Raw genomic sequence first — 19494 nt, 5'->3', positions numbered from 1 at the left:
TTTAACATAGTAACTATTCATAAAAATCCATTTAAATCTCTGAGCAATAATACTATATGGTTATTTGTAATACTCGTATAAAATTATACTGAGATTATAAGGATATTTGCTTTTAATACAGTGCTTAAGATTGTTTTAAGTAGTACCTAGGTAATAATATATATAGAAAACATAATCTTTTTAAATATTTTATTATTAAAATGATATTGTAGAATCGTTTTTAAATATTAGGAATCGATCTGCAAGGGTATTCAAGTTGAGATATCTTTCGGCTGATCTGCCACGAAAAGTGCTCGTTGTGAGAGCGTGAAATATGCAAATTGCCAGTGGGTCTTATTTTTTTTCAACCCCTCCCCCCCCCTTTTTGGGGCGGAGTGGGTGTGGGGTGGCACAGGGGGCGGGGCAGGGGAGCCCGCTTTTTTTTGGGCCGCGAGATGCGGCCAAGACGAACAGTTGGCTACGAGGCACGTTGGCGGGCGGAACTCAACGCGATCGCAGCTGATCGCAGATCACGGAATAGAGCGAGACGGCAGACGCGAGTCGGAGCGAGAGGGCGCGCTGGGGCGGCAGCCGAGTGCGAGCGAGACAGCGCCACAATATAAACTGTCTTCGGAAAATATAGCTTTGTTTTTGTTTGCCAGCCCATAAAACTCAGTTTTGTGTGCTGTTTTCTTGGGCCTGTTCTTTTTTTTTTTATTTTTTGTGAAGGCCCTAAGAAGTGGCACAGTGTGGCCCACTCAAGTGTCACCAGAAAGTCGGGAAAATTGGGAAATCGGGAAAGCGAACGGGGACGCCTCTGGGAGCAGATCAACTAAAAATAGCAGAACATAAAAGAGAGAAGATTCGGAAAAAAGAAGCCAAAAATAATTGAAGCGTGGGCAGCATTCAGGGGACAGTAAAGCCAGGCTAAGGAAAACGTATAAAAAAAAAAATTTAAATTAAGTTGTGAAGAAAATTCAAGCCATATAAGCCCTAAAATACAAAGAAAACAACAATCTTAGAAAGATATTTTCAAAAGACCTTCTAGCCAGTGCCGCCTGTACGGGCATAGTTGAGATAAACAATAAATTGGCCAAAGGCCAAAAGAAGAAGAAGAGCCAGAAGATCAGCCGTGAACGAAGAAGAAGCAGCAGCAGTTAAAGGCAGATCGAACAAGAGCAGAACGGACGGCCAACAGGTGGAAGGAAACGGAGACCCCAAAAAAGATCAAGCCCATCCGACCTATAGGTGGTGGAACCCACAACATCCATTGCGAAGTGAGCCCAGCTGATGAGCTGCAATGTCCCAGGAAGCTGAAGAGGAGGACGAGGCTCTGCAGGATGAGGGGGAGGATGATCCCCTGGCCAATCTGCTGAGTCTGAAGCTGAAGAAGCCAAGCCACTGGAACTGGGAGCTCAGCACCTCGCGCAGCTGCAGCCAGATAGCCCTGCCCCGGATCCTCCTGTACGATCACACGGGCAACCTCCTGGTGGACGCCGATGGCCAGGAGGAGCAGACCTACACATCCCGGCAGCCCCAGAGGCGCCGCAAGCGTTCGGCCACCTCCAATTTGAGTCTGGAGCGCAATTTCCATGGCCTGCGCATAGCCGAGGCCACGCCCTCGGCCACGCCCACACCCACGACCACGCCCAGTTCGAGCCGGGAGAGTGGGCGGCGGAAAACGCACGGCAGCTGCATCGACTTCAGCACCCACGAACTGCCCAACTGGGAGCCCTCTTCGGTGAGCTCGCGGCGCTCCAGTTCCCTGCGCGGAGTTCGCTTCCAGGAGTCGGAGGACCTGCTGGTCTATCCCACGCCGCCCTCCACCTCCACGCTGAACTCCTCGAGCTCGGGGCCCAGGGAGAAGCGACGCTACCGCCGCTCGCAGAGCTCCATCCTGGAGAGATTCAGCCTCTCGAAGGGCAGGCACTCCTCGCCGGAGTTCGCCCAGGAGGAGGAGGTGGTCAAGGCACCGCGCTACTTCCTGCGCACCAGCAAGGCGGGCACCCTGGTCATCCGCGAGGATAGCTTCAGCTCCCAGCGGTTGAGGCATCGCCGGCGTCGTCCCCCAAAGCACTCCTCCAGCGAGAACATCCTGGAGCAGGAGATGGATCAGGAGCGGGAGCGGGAGCAGGTGCCCAAGGCTCTACAGGCTCCAGCCAGTGTCGTGCAGGCCGCGACTCGCCGGAGACCGCAGGGGAGAACGCTCTCCACCTCGGAGGAGGAGGAGCGGGATCTGGATCAGGAGCCACGCAGGTCCAGGGGCAGGCCCAGGAACCCGAGCCAACGCAGCTGCGGCAAGGATGCGGCCCAAGGTGAGTTGGGGTAACTATATAATACCATATAATGAATAATATAGTATAATAACGAACTATTAAACATGATATACTGCAAAGTTTGATGGGTTCAGATGATCTCCGGATGTTACGAAACTGATTTTTCATAAATTCCTACGTCTGATAATATTACTCTTAAGTATTATTTACTGTCATATCATATGTTCTTTATCCATTACCATTGTAGAGGAATAAAATTTCTGCAGCTCAGGATTAGTCACATTTTACTCAAAGTTCTTTGCTATAAAATCAAACTCAGATATTATAACTTTTCTATACCAAGCGCTTAACATAAAAAATTAAATTTAAAGAAAATTTATTTTTATAAAACAATATTATTTAATCTGCTATCCACAGAGCTCATCACAGTGGATCCCGATAATTGTGTGTATCGAGCAGCGCCGGGCGCCACCGCACGATAGAAGAAAAGCTACAAGACCCCGAAAAAGCCACCCAAGACGAGGAGATTTGGTCTAGAAAAATACACAAAAAGCCAGAGAACAGACAAAACTAGAGTTCCTCATTGTGATGTAAGACGATAAAACAATTGAAAATAAAACAAATATACGAAACTTAAGATCTAGGGGTAGTTCTCGATGAATTGAGGTATTATTTCGATTACCTTTACATTATTAAATGGGCTTGGTTGTGCCAAAAAATATTTTTATTAAACCCATTACGAACAAGCTCTTACATTGTCATAGCTTGACATTTGTCCCATTAAAGCACAGAACATTTTCAGACAACCTTCGCCTAAAGCCATTCAAAAACGTTTGCCAAAAAGGTCTGTCAACCTTTTCACTCTTGCAATATTTATTTTTACCTTGGGAATACCTTTTAAGAGAGGCTAAATATAAAATATATGGTAACCGTCTTTTTCTTTGTTATGTTCCAGGACACTAAGAATTTTATATTATTATACACTTTAAGTATTTTATATTATTATAATAATTATATGTTAGCTACCTATAGTTGGTGTACATTTTTTTTTAATACTTGAAATGGGTATGTTTCAAGACACGTTTAGTATTTTTAATAATTATAAAGATAATATATTGAATTTCATTAGTTGTCATAATATTTTTTAAAAACTTGATATAGGGTAGCAATACTTATAATCTTACCAATTCTAAGAGGCAGCCTGAAAGTATGCAAAAACCATCCTCCCAAATAGATCTAGATAGATGGGAGCCGAGATTCTGGAGTGTCCAGCCCAACTGGGCATACACTTGTGTCTCTGGGTAAACAAGCTAATCTAAAAGTGATAAGCTGGATCGTTGGGCGGCGGCATGTTAGCAAAAACAGCTCAGTGCGATTGGGAACCTCTGCGATCGAGATGCGATCCGTACTGCTGTCCGCCGGACTTCTGCTCCTGGTTCTGCTGCTGGGCTCTTCGTGCAGCGAGTCGGGAAAGGTGATCTACTTCAACCAACTGAACAGCACCCAGTCCCAGGAGGCGGCCAAGAACAACACCGGTGCCCTGGGCAAGGGAATGCTCTTCGACACGCGCGGCAATCGCTGTCGTCACGGCTTCGTGCGCGATCATCATGGGCGTTGCAGGAGGGTGAGTGCTACCCAGATCCAGATCACATCTGCTTTACCCACCCTAACTTGTTTACCCTCTTAGCTGGTCTAAAAATATGGAATCTCCCACTGGGCTTAGCTAATTTTAACTGCGTGTTTATTTTAAGTCTGTGCGTCCTCGGAGATTAAAGTGAAAGCCTAGGCAAAACGTCTACGTATCTTGTAAATACTAACTGACAGATAGCGAAAACTTGATCAAATGTTATTCGCTTCTACTTGGCAACACGATCTTAGCTTTAGGTGTATATTTCTTGTCTATAACTTATAGTAAATGGTAGTAGGTATTGTTAGTAACTATAAATTAAATGTTTTTTTAATAAAGATACTTTTATGTGGAAAAAATATATGCCTTGCAATTATTTGACAAGACTTTTTATCTATTTAGTAAATATATTCATACATAAAAACATTTTATTAACATTATTATTAAAAAAAATTGGAATATACATTTTTCTTCTCCCAAAAAACGTAGTCAAATTACCTATGCCAAAGTAGTTGGTCCAAACTTTCGTGATAAATGCCCTTGTCATAAACATATATCATATATCATAAGCCCCAAGGAACGATGGAAAACCCCAGATACATTTACCCCAGTGGACGTTAACCCTTGCGCCCCGTCATGAAATCGAAACTACGTCACATCACGTGTCGCCAGTCTCGAAAAGTATGATGAAATACCGGGCTCCATGGTTTTTGTGCAGAGATACCGCAGATACAAGATAAAAGATACTAGATATAGGGTACGAGACCCGACAACTCTGGCGTCAAGGAGATAACGCTAGGTCGAAGAACGCTTCTGACTCAGCAAGATATTTATAATATTTATTTGCTCCTCTGGCAAGACCCTTATTCAATCACATTTTCGGGAAATTTCAGCGGGTGTGCGGTGCGATAAGGAGGGTAAATATGTGTGATCTGTGACGTGCCTCGTTCCGTAATTGCCGTCGAATAATCAATGGGCTGTCGCGTGGTCACCACGAACCACCCACTCCACCGAACCATCCGCATTTCCAGAAAGCCCCGATGATTGGCCAAAAATTTTACACAGAATTGCGCATGGCTCACTCGGCGATCGTTACGAAGCGAAAATATCACCCTGGATCTTTTTGTCAAAGTTCAGAGCGCTCCCGGAATTGTGCACTATCTAGTCCACATCACTAGATGGGTAGTTATTATGGCTAACTCACCGAACGCCGAAAATACGGGGAGCACAAGCCAATTAACCCACGTTCTTACTCAGGTCTAAAAATAAGGGTTATCTATTTCAGTGGGGCTTTCGTTCGGGAAAGTTTGTTGCTCAATAGGTTTGGCTCTGTGTTAATCTCGCTAGAAGGCGGGGCTTTCAATTATTTAGATAAGATAGTCCACGCTTTAAATATAATGTTTACCATCAACTCAATATTAATCGTTAAATAATTTTAGAACAATTTTTTTCAGCTTTAATGTTACCCGACTATCTAAAAAACCTCTCATTTTTAACTCAATATTTGCTTGCTTTCTTATGTACTATATCTTATTTCTGAATCCTTATAAAACCAATTTAAAAAGCCTTTCACTTAAAAATAATTTTTTATTTTAGTTTTAGAGACCTATCACTTTCTTTCTTATCTTTCACAAAGAATGTATATCTTAATATTTAAAAAATGTTGTTTTTAGTATTCTTTATCATTTTTAAAATCGAACATATATGTCCTTTCCTGGCAAATATATCTTATTCAAATTAAGCAAGGGATCAACTTGGATTTTAGTTGGTCTCTTATTGATTTCCTTTAAAGTGTATAGTTCTGAGTTCTATAGGTGATACTGAAGTTCTTGTAAAATCATAAAAATTTCTAGGAAGAGCGGGGGAAAAGCCCCCATTCTATCATCCTCAAGGACCCTTTTTGACTTTCGTCCTCAAAATAGGGGAAATACTTAGGCCACGTCCTGTGCAAATGCAATGAGTTCAAAGATGATGATATTATGGGGTCCGAGTCCCCCTGTTTTTAGATACCGGTACGATACCCAGGCCGCTCGCTCGGCAACCGCTCGACTTCGCATCGGGCGGGAATAGAAATCACTGCTGGGCCAGCGAAGCACTCAATTACACAGATTGCAAATGGCATGGGGGACAAGATAAGATTTCCCCTGGTACCCCAGGGCACCCTCTGAAACCTAAAAAAACAGGGTGGTTTGCCACCAGTCGGGGAAGTCTACGGCTCTTCGGGCCCCAAAGGGGAGCGGGGACACCCTGTTCGCGGTTTATCAACTCAATGAAAAGACAAGCGGGCAGAGCACTTAAGAAGTGCTACCCCAAACTCGTATAAAATCAGTTAACTGCCGGCACTGGAGCAAGCCACTTGGTTAGCCCAACTTTTTGTTTATCGCGCCCTCGGAGATAAAAGCCTATATATTATAACAGAGATATACCCCATTTAACGAGAGCGGAACGATGTCGATGCACCAGCTGCTTCTGTACTCACTTTGCCTTTGGGCCGTGATCGTGTTCTGTGCCCCAACGCCCAGTGAATCGCGTCGCGTGATCTTCCTGAAGCCGAATGGCATCCATCGCGGCCAGATCCTGGCCACCCACGGCATGCAGAAGTCCTGCCCCCAGTGCCATATGATCGATCATCGGGGCAACTGCCGGCGCATCATCGCCTACAATGCAGGTGGGTGTTTCGATCCGATCTGATCTGACGAGATGTGATTTTCTGCCGCATCACGTATACGCGTTACGTATACGCCTAGTCACCCAGTGCTAACAACCCCCATATCTCTGTATCCCTTGCAGATGGCGTGCGCTGCTGAAAGTGATCCGAAGTGAATCCCATCATCGAACGAATCTCGCCCTCTCTCAACACAACCCCTATTTATTTATCCTATTTATCTGCCTCGCTCGCTATACATTTAAATAATAAATCAACAAAGCCACTGTTCCAATTGAAGTGTTTTTTGTTTTTGCGGAGTAATAGAAGCTGAACTCCATCAAAAGGCATTTCGCCGCCTTTTCTTATCATTTAAATGTGCCTTACGCAGGGGATTTCTATGATATCAGCAGCTACTCGAGTGGAATCGGAAATATTTTATTTAACAATTATAATGCCTCGGGTAGCCATGGATGGCTAATTATCGGGGCATTAATCGGTCTCACCTGCAACAGGTGGTTGCCAGTGACTCTTTTCGCCATAATTTATATCGCTGTTATCGTGGCCGACTAATTATTGTATCAGGTAGCGCATTTTAATTGCCCGTAAATTGCTGTTACCATTTATGACAGTCCAAGCAATTTGTTTTAGCCTGATAAACCTATTAATAACTTTAATATGCATTGTCTAAATTTACAAATCAATACAATTAATAAGCTTAGAACAGCATAGCACTTATTTAATTAATTTAAAAAGTTCTTATTAAGCAGAAATTCTTCTTACTCCAGTTTACCTAAAACTATTATGAGAAACATAGAAATATTATAATGTATTTCTTATTGAGTTCAAAATAGGAAAGAATGTATGTATTTAGAAGTAATAAAATGATTCTATATTTTTTTTAACTGACAAATAAAATTGTATATATGTATAAATCTGGGGCCTGTCCGCCGTTTCCCCATATCGATAACCAAAATAAGCCCCCTCTCCAAATCCTCTGAAATAATACGAATAAACGTACTTTTACATGCGTCAGAGCCGTCAACCACCTATCGATCACTCGAATGTGCCAAAACGCACGCAGAGATCGGAAATATATTCCTATATATATGGAGACGTATATCGGGCAGATCGGGAGCCCAGGGCCGCTCGTGAGTGGTCCGCTGGTCAGACGTCCGCCAAACTTTGTACCACTACGTCAGCTGGAGGAGGGGCTGGCACCTCATCATCTAATCAGTCCGCAGGTGATTCGGCTTCGATTCAGATTCATCATCCGCCTTATCGACATGTCAGCTGAGTCGGAGTTAATTACTGAATGAAATTCCGATTTCCCAACTGGCCAAACGGTTTCGGATTATGGAGCGATATATAACTTGGACTTGACCAGCACCACAAAATTAAAATTAAAGTTATAAATTTAAATATATAAGGATTGATGGAAAATTCTCTGAAATTAAACACCCACACTGAAATATGGAATAGTAAAGATAAATATTGTATTGTTATATTGTATATAACATTTTTTATTTTTAAATGAAAAACAATTATAATTTGCATGATACTAGGTATAAAATGTTAAGCACGAAGGTAATATTAACGTTTGGCATTTTTCGTCATTAACATATTTTAAAATAAAAGTTTATTAAGAAGTTGATTAAGAAAATAAATTTGTTTCGTGAAATATTTCCGTATTTAAAATAAATAATTACGGCAATGGATGCAGAAAATAGCAACAAATATTTGTATTAAGTTTGTGAACGTTGGACTTACTAGGTTTTCTATCAGTGTATAAAACTTTTTGCAATACCACACCATATTCGCAATGCACTTCTATTTGGTACTCCTTAAAATTTGATAAAAATGGTCATCCAATGAAATATTCCCAATGATTGTGGCCATCAGGCTGAAATATACGAGAGACCGATATAATTTAACCAAGTTATTTTAGTTAGGTTTAAAATTCAGTCCCCCTTTTGCCAAAAGTCTTTACACAGTTAATTTATATTTTTACCAGCTTGAAGTAGGCCTCGAATCTCTATAACCTGAGTGATTTATGCTTTCCACTTTCCGCTAAGTCTCCGCTGTACGTAGACAACACTTGACAATACGAAACCCCTCAACGCGGGATTCTACATCTTTATGGAATGGAAAAGAGCCCCTTTGCACTGCATAGTTTCAGGCTGAAATGAGGTGAGACTATCAGATCACACCGGATATAAGGCGTCACCGATAAGGTGGGCTGGTCAGTGATAGCGACCAGCGACGGATCCACCCGGTGACGAAGTGCCCGGAGACCCTAATTCCCCTCGCGACTTCTGGCGATTTAGGGGCGTCGACGCATGACGGTGGAATTTTACTACACTCGCTCGTAAATTCCCCCGCGCTTTCGTCATGGCGAGGATCGAAAATAGCAGCCAATGGTATTGGAGTGCCGTAGTATCGTAGTACTACCATATGGTAACCCGAGTCCCAGGGGCAACCCACACGAACCAAGACCGCCGACAATAGGCATTGTCAATATGTGTATGTGTATTTGTATATGCATATGGTATATGCCCGGCTATAGAACGAATATCTTATCGCGTGCCAGCGGAATGCCTTTGGGGACTTATCTTATCGATATGCGGGCCGGCGGTCGCCGTCTTTGGCCATCGACGTTGAATATTGGCGCGCACAACCCCGGAGAGTAGGCGCAGTCATAAAAGCGACTCCCAAGCGGATCGAACACCCACCGAAAAGTATTATAATCGCGGCAAGAATCGCTAACGAGTACCAGAATCGGAATAAGTCCCTTGGAAATACCCATAAAAATGCAATTCCATCGCCTGCTGATCCTGACCTTTGTGGTTCTCGCCTCGATACTGGCCCAGAGTCCCAGGATTACGGAAGCCCGCCGCCTGATCTTCTACAATCCCCACACTCGACCACTCACCAGCCAGCTCCTCGTCTCCCGGAAGATCGCGAAACCCTGTCCCGCGGGCAAGATGAGGGACCACCGGGATCGGTGTCGCCGGGCCGTCATCTTTGGCCGCAGCAACTGAGCGCTGGCCGGAAAATCTCCCCATTTCATACATATAACATCACCACTTTTTTTTGACCTAGCCGTAAGCTAACTTATTTTAGTCGTAGTTGCGTCACAATGTGACCGCCGAAGTATTCATTACACTATTTATTTTGTAGCTGGTAATAATGATAAGTAATAAACTGATGTCGATAAAGATAAAAACGCAGTGTTTGCTTAAACCTATTATTACCTGAAAGTTTGTACGAAAAACTTATGGGCTAGGCTCTTTGGAACATTTTGGAGTATTCTTAGTGCTGGAGAAAAAGTTAGTATTTTGGGTGCCATCCAAGATCGTCTGCAGACATACTTCCTAAATGTTCCATTTCTTAAAAGGTAATTTAAGAAATAACTAGTTCTTGTGAATAAAAACCATTTGCCAAATGTTGCTATATGGTTCATACATCCCAAATATTCTAATTCCTAAAAGTTATTCAAAGAAATAGCTAGGATTTCAATAAACAACCTCAAAATGCAAATAAAATTGTAAACAAAAATCATTTGACAAATATGCTTATATGATTTAATTGAGAATCAAATCTGTACGAGCGCTTGCTACAAAAATATTCCACTCATAAAGAGCTATTTACAAAAATCCCTAGGGCTTACAGAACAAGTTTAAAGTTTACTTCTCTTTGCGTAAACAGAATTGTAATTCAGTTTTATTACGTCAAAGGTGTACCTCTGAGAAAACTGGTGACAGTCATAATTAAAAGAATTCCGAAGATGACTGGTTTACTTCCTGTACAAATTCGTTCATCCCCATGATTCACTTAGAAACGCAGATTACCAATTATATTTACCTTAGTCAGTAGCTGTGCTAGAAAACAAGAATATCTTGGGTTAGAATAGGTTTTAAGGACTCTTCCATGGATAAGTAGGTATGATTTGGCACATTGCTGTTTTAATTTGAATATATAAAAATACAATACGCTTAGCCATATTTTTTGTCAGATCAGCTGTAAAGTATTTCAATTATAGGCATTCTAGAAAGAGGAGAAGGGCTGCCCTCAGAATTACGGCTCCTAGCACACCATCATCATCATTTTAAGCCTTTCGGTGTCATGGGCAAACAGTTTAATCTCGGCAGAAATCAAGATTGCAGGCGATATGTGGACATGTTTAGTAAATTGCACGCCGGAAATCAGTGACGTCAGTGATATGACGACCTGACAAGCCAGACAAATGAAAAGAGAGAGAAAACCTCCATGGGGGAAATCCCTCGGGTGCTTCGCCTTTTCATACGCACTCAGGGTAAATAGGCCATATTTTATCAAAAGTCAAATACATTGTCTGTATAACTATATGGGGATTTAAAATGCTTTGGAAATATTTATTATTTGTGAGTTTTTTTTTTAAAAGACTACTATTATTTGTACATATTTATATCAGAAATAAGACACTGTCTGCAAGAGGGGCAATAATTAGCCAAACTAAATTAAATGTTATTAAAACAAAATCATAACAGGCCTTTAAAAAAAAAGTCACATCTAATTATTGTACAAAAAACGTATAATCAAAATGATACAAAACAGAAATATCACTTTAAATTTGTTTAAAAAAGTGTTTGTTTTTACCCATACACATTTTGGGGACATTTTTCTGCGGCCCTTATTGACAAAGCCAATATTTTATAGTAAGAATCTATATTCATGGTATGTAAAAAAAAATATAATAAATATTGTATGTATTTCGAAATCGTTTTAATGTCATCGAAGATCGGAACAAGCTTTACTTTGTTTTACAGGGGAACAGGAAGCCAGCTAAACGCGATTCGCGCGGATGGTGCTCTCGATCCAGTCCATGTAGCTGCTGACCCGGGTGTAGACCCCCGAGAAGAGCGTCTTGCCGCAGTGATCCCGCCCGATGGAGACGACTCCGGCCAGATAGACGTACCGGTCGCCCTGCGCCGTGTTGGCCTCCACGGTCAGCGGACCGCCGGAGTCGCCGCTGCAGGAATCGACGCCGATCTCGCCGCCGGCGCACATTTGACCCTCGGTCAGGACTATGTTGGAGTCCTTGGAGAAGGCCTCCTGGCACTGGTCCTGCGCCTGGATGGTCAGCATGGCCTTCCGCTTGATCCGGCTGCTGCCGCTGGACTCTGTCCTGCCCCAGCCGGAAACGTCGGCGGCGGAGCCGGCCAGCTGATTGGCATTCCTGCCCCCCAGCGGCGGCAGGCAGACGGGCTCCAGATACGGCATCTGCAGCCAGTTGACCGGACGGGATAGTCGCAGCAGGGCTATGTCATTGCCGTAGGTGCGGTTCGAGTACTGCGAGTGAGGCAGGATGCGGTCGATGGTCACCCGGATGTGCGGAGGGGTACACTCCCGCACCCCGGCCAGAGTCACGCAATCCGGATCCGTGTCGCGATCCCATTCCCCCAGGACGGCAGCCGTGAGGTTCCTGCCGAACGTATGGATGCAGTGGGCGGCGGTGACCAGCCACCTTTGGGCGATGAAGGATGCCCCGCAGGCGTAGTCCTTGCTCCCATCGGCCAGCTCGTACTCCAGCAGGGTGGTCCAGGGGAACTCGTAGAGCCCGGTGTACTCGCCGCCGACCACGCGGAACGAGAAGGCGGAGCCGCAGTACGGATGCTGGGGCAGTTGGTCGATCCCCGTGGGTGTGCGTGGCGTCGTCCTGGGCAACAGTTTCAGAGGAGTCGAGCTGCCGCTCCTGGTGGTGTTCGCCCCCGGGACATTGGCATTGCTCGACATATTGCCGATCCTGGGAGCAAAGGGCGGGATAATGTTCGTCTCGCGGGGACAACACACCTGGTGGGGAAAGTACCAGAAGGTTCTTGGATAAGTGGCTGATGTTAAAATATAGATAAAGTACATTTGGAGAGAGCTCTTCTCGGTAAGTAGTTAGTATTTTGGTCAAAACAATATCAAAACGGTGGCCAAAACGGTGATTAATTTTCTAGCTTGTTAGCCGTTCATAACGGTGCGCCTTTTAGATTTTGGACCATTTTTGACCAAGTTACAGCAAAAATGGTCTAAGAAAAAATCGGTTTTTCGCAAAAAAACTAAGATCCTTATTTTCCACCCAAAAAAATCAGTATTTTAACCGAAACAAGAAAAGTAATGGTCCAAACATCGAATGTCATACCTTGTTGAACTCGTAACAAAATTTTCAATAAATTCACATTCACACCTAAAAAATTGAATTTTTGACCAATTTTGACAAAAATAGATGATACTACCTACCCCTTGTAAAAAAAGTGAAAATTTGGGAAAATTTTTAGTTGTTAGGATCAGCCAACAAATAACGGCGATTATTTATATAGCTTATAAGCTGTCCAAAACAGTGCGCCCTTTACATTTTGGACCATTTTTGACCAAGTTACAGCAAAAATGGTCAAAGAAAAAAATCGGGTTTTCGCAAAAAAATGAGATTCTTTTTTTCCTCCCAAAAAAAATCAGTATTTTGGCCGAAAGAAGAAAAGTAATGGCCCAAAAATCGAGTGTCATACCTTGTTGAACTCACAATAAAATTCGCAATAAATTTGCATTCACACCTAAAAAATTTAATTTTTGACCAATTTTCACAAAAATAGATGATACAACCCCTTGTAAAAATAGTGAAAGTTTGCGAACATTTTTAGTTGTTAGGGTCAGCCAGAAAATAACTGCGATTAATTATCTAGCTTGTTAGCTGTTCATAACAGTGCGCCTTTTAGATTTTGGATCATTTTTGACCAAGTTACAGCAAAAATGGTCAAAGAAAAAAATCGGGTTTTCGCAAAAAAAAGAGATTCTTTTTTCCACCCAAAAAAATCAGTATTTTGGCCGAAACAAGAACAGTAATGGCCCAAAAATCGAATGTCATACCTTGTTGAACTCGTAACAAAATTTGCAATAAATTCGCATTCACACCTAAAAAATTTTATTTTTGACCCGTTTTCACAAAATTAGATGATACTACCCCTTGTAAAAAAAATGAAAATTTGCCCAAATTTTTAGTTTTCAGAATCAGTCTGAAAACTTTTGCGATTAATTATCTAGCTTGTTAGCTGTCCATAACAGTGCGCCTTTTAGATTTTGGACCTTTTTTGACCAAGTTACAGCAAAAATGGTCAAGGAAAAAAATCGGTTTTTCGCAAAAAAAAACTGAGGTTCGTTTTTTCCACCCAAAAAAATCAGTATTTTGGCCGAAACAATAAAAATTTACAATAAATTCGCATTCACACCTAAAAAACATTATTTCTGAGCAACTTTTGCAAGCAATTATTTTATTTTGGAAAATTTGAAATGCTGTACGATTGCACATTCATGTACTTGAAGTAAATAGACAAAGAGACGGAAAACAATATTAGAAATGCACGATTTTGTGGCGCCTGTGGAAAAGCCCCTTGCTAGATGTTTGTGTGCCTAGTAAGACGTAAATAAACGTGAGGCCAATAAATGATCAGTTGGCCATAATGCTAATAAACAACATTAAGCAGGTGAAGAAGATCTCCACGGAGCGTGAAAACTGGTTGGTGGTGGGAAACGTGTTTGCTGTTCTCAACATCAAGAATATACACATAGGTAGTATATATTTATATGTACTTACCAGATCGGGTCGCTGGCGGGAGAAGCACTGTTGTTTGCTGGCCACATCCATTAGTTTATCCACGGCGTAAAAATCGCAGTCCCTTTTCTCGATGCAGGTGCCTCTGCCGAATTCCACCGAAATGCAGTTGCCAAAATGCATGATGGCTTCTAAAAAAGGAAAGGGGGTTCAGAAACCTCTAAAACGGTTGGTTAAGTCGGGCAGCTTACTGCCAGTTTGCTGGGCCTCAGCCCCCAAAAAGGCCAAGGAAAGGGCGATGAGCAAGAGCATTTTTCCAGATTATCCAATTTTCCGAACTTTTCACTCCTAGTTTTCCACTCTGATTGATTCTCGAGTCGTTGGCGAAGCTGCGTCCCCAGTGGCTGGCAATCAACTACTGATCTCTGGCGATCGGCAATTGGCAACCTCGGAAACGCGACCCTCGGAAGCTTTGAAACTCGGAGCTTGGCTTTTCCATCCCCGCGGTTGCATTGATTAGCCGATCGATTCTCATTGATTGCGGCTGGGAGGGAAAACCCGTTGCCAATGAGACTGCCTTCCAGTCGCTCTTCCAGTCGCTCAATAAAAATATAAAATACTCGCAATTATTCACCTACGTGTGCCCCACCGCAAAAATCCACTTGTTTCGTTTCTATTTTTTCAGTTATCAGGTCATAAAGCTGGGAAAGTGCGAGCAATCGTTTTGGGAGAGTGAAGTATTTTAAAAATAAGTGCAATACAGCGCCTGATAAGAAGGTTACATTTAATAAAGCTCAATAAAAGTATATCAAGAACGGCGTCCATACGAGATTATATGTGATTATGATTTTGATTGCACTGCAGTATTTTATTACTTTATTATAATTTATTATAGCTGTCAGAATATATTTATTTACATTTAATTGAGTTTATACGGTTATTTTAATGAAAAGAAACATCTTGACATGATTTATTTTGATTTATTTTTACACTATTTCAATGCTTTGCCTTTTATTCAGAGGTTGAAAGATGTATTGATTTATTATTTCCTTGAATAGAGAAAGAGGCTTATTAAGCAGGTTTGATAAGTTTGCTGTGCACATAAATTATATTAACCATTCATGACTTAGTGATAACCAACTGTGAATCTCTTATTCCGGTTTTCCCCAGTCAACACCTTAGCCCAGAAGATTTCTGGAGAAAACCCGGATCGGATGCAAAACCCAGAAGCGAATCATTACAATAACCATATATTAGCTATTCAGGTGCGTATCAAAATGGGTAATTATTTTTGCTGCGGTTTTCCTTCGCAAAGGGGAAGGTATTACTCATAAAGACTTTCGCTTTTGGTTGCCAACGAATATTCATGTGTCCAGCGATTTGAGAGCCAAAATAAACTCACCCAACATTTATTTATATATATATTTTTCACATCCAACTCTCGGAACTTTTTGCCAAAATGCCCGCAGTGAAATCTACGAAACTGTCACAACAAAAACCGCATGCAGCACAAAAGTTGCAACTTTTTGCCCAGTGGGCGTGGCAGATGGCGCCTTCGCCTGCGTCTTCTTCTTCAACAAGCTGTGCTCTATTAGAATCTTCTTTTTGAGTGCTGCCTTTTGCATAAATGCAAAATATTCAAGGCTCAAACTGTGCCAGCTATGAAAATCTGTCTGGTGAAGGGGGGAAAATGGGGTTGGGAAGGGGGGAAACCGGGGCGATATGTCCGCACGCAGGATGCGAAATTTGAAATGTTGCAGCTGCATGGTCAACAGCAACAATAATTTCAAAGGATGCGCAAGGATTCGCTTTCTTGATACCACTCAGAAGTCAAAAACATTGCTTAAAAAAAAAATATAAAATATAATATAATTATTTATATATTTGTATTTATATTATTTTCATTTTTGTATATTATAATATTTATTTTTTCAAAAATATATATTTGTGCAGACTAAAATACTCTTGCAATACTTTATTTATTTATACTTCAGTTTTTTGTATAATTTCCTTTTAAAACGACCTAAGGATTATCCATTTTTGAATGCTATTTCCTGCTAATATTCAGCCGGATTAATTTCATATTTATTGGCCGGCTTTCGGAACCCACGGCCGTGTTCCATGGGATCCTTCCACTTGATTGCAGTTGCCAATTTCCAGGCCACAACTCGAAACGGAAGTTTTCCTGCCCACCGAGATGCGTCTGTGCCATGGCTTTTCTTTCCTGTGAACTGTTTTGTAGTCCTCGCTCTTTTATTATTTTTTTTCTCATCGCACGCAAAACTTTGTCCAGAGTTGTGACTTAAAAGTGGGCGGGTCGGCTTCATTGGGCACTACGTGAGATGCGGGTGGGCGTGGCAGGTCGGCAGGGTGGTGGTTTCAGGAGGCAGGAAGCCAAACTTGAGGCAGAGCAGAAGTATCTGTTGCAATGTCACCGACTTGAAATGGCCAAAAGCAGGAGGAAGGGGCGGGGGCAGGGGCGGGGCAGCTGGTAAACGATAATGAATAATGTTGCTGGCGATAATGTTGCCGCCTCCGTCAGCAACATGAAACTATTCGAGGAGCCAAGCGATGGTATCGTGAGTCACGAAAATCACACTTTAACAGGGTGAAAAGGTGGGAAATTAATAGAAATTATTATATTAAATTAATTTTAAAATATCTAGATTAGTTTTATAATAAAATTCATACTGGAGACTATTTTATTCCATTTTCTACCTTTTTAAAAGTTGGAAAAATGATAAAAAGGGATACTATTTATATCTATTTTTGAAATTTAAAGAGCAATCAAATTAGATTAGGCTTATGATTTTATGAACATATTTCTTGATCAATCAAATGAGTCTAAAAATCATATTAGAACATAACGATAACACATAAAATCTAGCAACTTATTATCTTAAACTCTTGATTAAAATATTGATATATTAATTGATAAAGCGGTGTCAAAACCTGATGAAATATATTTTCGAAAAGCATTTTCCCACAGTAGAAACTTCTGGAAAAGACTGCCAGCACTCACGCTCTCACCCCGAAGCCCTAACCCTTGCGGGGTTCAAGAGAATACTGATAACATTTCAGTGGAATAATTTCAGCTACAATGACTGTCACTTGGCCAGACACCCCCAGAAAACCCCTTCTGGACTTTGGACTTTCAGCATTGATTCATGGCCGGGCAGCGTGCTTATGAATAACCATTCAGAAATGTCCCCCTGCAACTCCCCATGCAAAGTTTTTTTAATTGAAAATTCAAGTCGTCATCGTTGCGTTGCGAAGGGACCCAAAAAAAAGGGTGCAACACTTTTATCACCGCATAAACAAAAATCGAACAAAACGCACAGAGTGCGACCAAATAAATAGAAGAAAATAAGAATGCGAAAAGTAAATAAATAAAAGTTTCCAATTCGGTTGAAATCAGCGTGTAATATTTATGCCCCACTGAACAGGGGCGAAGGGGGGCCAAGGGTGCTGAGTACTGGGTACTTTGGGGAGTCTGGGATATATCCGTTTAGGGCGAAATCGGTGGCAACATAAAGAAAACGCACAAAGGAAGCAGGCTAATGTTTATCGCACGCTAATCACAAATCGCGAATCGGAAATGCGATTATTTTTGCACAGGCAAGCACACACATAAAGAAAGTTAAGGGGGCTGTTTTTGGGAAGGGGTTTTTGGGGGTGCCGTGGGGTCAGAGGCAGAAGGTCATTCACTTGCACACCTGTCGGAGGAAAACTTAGCTTACATTTCTGAATTTTTATAGGGATTATGTAACCTTATCACTTTGATCTTAAAATAAAGATCACTTTCTATGTTTCCCAAAGTTAAATTCTCTCTTAAACAGCCTCCGATATCATTATTTATAGTTACTTCTTATGGAAAAAATATGTTTCGAAATTTAGCATTAAAAGGGATAGAGGGAAAATAGAATCCCCCTGAAAACGACGCCCCTGGCCGGCGCTAAGCAGTTCAAACACGAGCGCACACACAGAACATTTCAATTGTCAACAATGTGCTCAAATGTGAATGCATCAGCTACTGAAACCTCTTCAGCCCGCTGTTCCCGCACCACTTGCCTTTTAAGTGGGTGGATTTCGAGGGGGGGGGGGAGGGGGTGGTACCCCAGGGGCGGTGGGTTCAGGGGGGACAGGTTAAGCTCTCCTCATGCGCGCATTTTATGTTTGCCTTGTGCATAAAACGCGAATACCGAAATTGATTTCGCTTCGATTTAAATAGACACGACTCCCCGCTGATTCTGATTCAGAATCAGATTCCTGATTCCTGATTCCAGGGGGTAAGTACCCCCCTGCCATCTTGGTAAGCAGGTCCTGCATGACGCACACAAGTGTCGCCAACACACACACACACGCATGGAGACACAAAGGCAATTGTTGGGGAAAGTAAAAGTGAAAGTGTGCATAAAACGGCGGCAGTCAAGACGAAATAAATAAGCCAAATAAACAAGGGGCCAAAAGAAACAAGGGGCGGGGACTAAGAGGGGTTCTTAGAAGGGGGGCTCTTTTTTTGGCCGGGTTGTTGACAATCGAGGCGGAACGCAAAATGTCTCACGGAGCTCATTTAACGGCCTCCCCTCCAAGCAAACGATATTTATGTGCCCTGCGCGCGTGTGAGTGGGTGTCTCTGGCCCCCGAAACCCCCTTTGTGCAAGGTGTGCGTGTGTAAAATAATGAGTCATAAAATTAAATTTCATTTTCAACGCAAACTTCGATTTTAGCCCCCCAAGGGCTTTTGGGGCTTTTCTTCAAGGGACAGGCTTTTCTCCAGGGTAAAGATCTATAGGGATAGCCCCCCCCCCCTTCAAAAAAATGCAATTTTTTGGGTGCCAGGCCCTCGTTTGTCACACGCATCGATTATCGCTGCTTGGCCTGGCAAATAAACACATCAACCTATTGACACGCAGCTTTTCCCGCTTTCCCTTTGTCTTAGCTCATATTTCGAGGTGTGACAAAATGAATATGTTAACTGCGCCGGCGAACGCACAACACCCTACACTCCCCTACACTTGGAAAAAGCGAGGAAAGTGAAAGAAAATACCCCCCACTCCCCCGACGACTGTTTGCGTGCTTTTCACTTGCGGGGGGGAAAAAGTGTTTAGTAGGCCTTAAACTTTCGCCGTTTTTAATGAGCCTCCCCACAGGAAAAGCGGAAAGGAAAGTCAAAGCGACAATTGACATGCAACTCGGGGGCAAACAGGGAAACCAATTGGAATGACAGTTGTGTGGCCTGAAACTCACGAAAAATATTGTAAATAAAACATATAAAAACTTGAAGTATTAAATAAATAAATAACATTAATCTTAAACAAATCATCTATGTCAAGATACGGTCACTTTCAATCTTATTTCAAAAAATTATTTGAATAAAAATATACTTTAATCA

The 19494-nt window shown here is 42.2% G+C and overlaps 4 protein-coding genes across 5 annotated transcripts; 3 read left to right on the top strand and 1 right to left on the bottom strand.

The window, feature by feature from the left end:
* The first annotated feature begins 460 nt into the window (after positions 1-460).
* Positions 461-2894, top strand: LOC119557702. Its single transcript, XM_037870576.1, has 2 exons — positions 461-2294; positions 2673-2894. The coding sequence occupies exons 1-2, from the start codon at positions 1280-1282 to the stop codon at positions 2735-2737; spliced, it is 1080 nt and encodes a 359-aa protein (XP_037726504.1). The 5' UTR covers positions 461-1279; the 3' UTR covers positions 2738-2894.
* A 721-nt stretch (positions 2895-3615) lies between these two features.
* Positions 3616-4241, top strand: LOC119556902. Its single transcript, XM_037869388.1, has 2 exons — positions 3616-3879; positions 3943-4241. The coding sequence occupies exons 1-2, from the start codon at positions 3652-3654 to the stop codon at positions 3949-3951; spliced, it is 237 nt and encodes a 78-aa protein (XP_037725316.1). The 5' UTR covers positions 3616-3651; the 3' UTR covers positions 3952-4241.
* A 1884-nt stretch (positions 4242-6125) lies between these two features.
* On the top strand, positions 6126-9674 carry LOC119557043. 2 transcript variants are annotated; one of them, XM_037869589.1, is made up of 2 exons: positions 6126-6550; positions 9344-9674. In XM_037869589.1, the coding sequence occupies exons 1-2, from the start codon at positions 6331-6333 to the stop codon at positions 9565-9567; spliced, it is 444 nt and encodes a 147-aa protein (XP_037725517.1). In that variant the 5' UTR covers positions 6126-6330; the 3' UTR covers positions 9568-9674. The 2 variants fall into 2 exon arrangements, with proteins under 2 accessions (XP_037725517.1, XP_037725516.1); XM_037869588.1 differs by lacking the exon at positions 9344-9674 and adding an exon at positions 6673-7060 and having other exon boundaries at positions 6131-6550.
* Positions 9675-11081: 1407 nt separating this feature from the next.
* Positions 11082-14526, bottom strand: LOC119557657 (serine protease easter). The gene is made up of 3 exons (XM_037870511.1): positions 14351-14526; positions 14142-14290; positions 11082-12358 (listed from the first exon to the last, which is right to left on the bottom strand). Exons 1-3 carry the CDS (start codon positions 14409-14411, stop codon positions 11351-11353), a joined length of 1218 nt encoding a protein of 405 aa, XP_037726439.1. The 5' UTR covers positions 14412-14526; the 3' UTR covers positions 11082-11350.
* Between the last annotated feature and the right edge of the window lie 4968 nt (positions 14527-19494).

This window comes from Drosophila subpulchrella, chromosome X, assembly GCF_014743375.2.
Source record: "Drosophila subpulchrella strain 33 F10 #4 breed RU33 chromosome X, RU_Dsub_v1.1 Primary Assembly, whole genome shotgun sequence".
Lineage (NCBI taxonomy): Eukaryota > Metazoa > Arthropoda > Insecta > Diptera > Drosophilidae > Drosophila > Drosophila subpulchrella.
The sequence above is the reverse complement of the archived record's forward strand: the minus strand, read 5'-3'. Positions and strand labels throughout refer to the sequence as shown.

Excerpts from the sequence above, each read along its gene's own strand:
- LOC119557657 (XM_037870511.1), bottom strand. The coding sequence starts at position 14,411 with ATGCTCTTGCTCATCGCCCTTTCCTTGGCCTTTTTGGGGGCTGAGGCC. Across the intron at positions 14,291-14,350 it reads TGAGGCCCAGCAAACTGGCA|AAGCCATCATGCATTTTGGC; the intron begins GTAAGCTGCCCG and ends TTCCTTTTTTAG. Across the intron at positions 12,359-14,141 it reads CCCGCCAGCGACCCGATCTG|GTGTGTTGTCCCCGCGAGAC; the intron begins GTAAGTACATAT and ends TTTCCCCACCAG.
- LOC119556902 (XM_037869388.1), top strand. The coding sequence starts at position 3,652 with ATGCGATCCGTACTGCTGTCCGCCGGACTTCTGCTCCTGGTTCTGCTG.
- LOC119557043 (XM_037869589.1), top strand. The coding sequence starts at position 6,331 with ATGTCGATGCACCAGCTGCTTCTGTACTCACTTTGCCTTTGGGCCGTG. Across the intron at positions 6,551-9,343 it reads CATCATCGCCTACAATGCAG|TCCATCGCCTGCTGATCCTG; the intron begins GTGGGTGTTTCG and ends TAAAAATGCAAT.
- LOC119557702 (XM_037870576.1), top strand. The coding sequence starts at position 1,280 with ATGTCCCAGGAAGCTGAAGAGGAGGACGAGGCTCTGCAGGATGAGGGG. Across the intron at positions 2,295-2,672 it reads CGGCAAGGATGCGGCCCAAG|AGCTCATCACAGTGGATCCC; the intron begins GTGAGTTGGGGT and ends TGCTATCCACAG.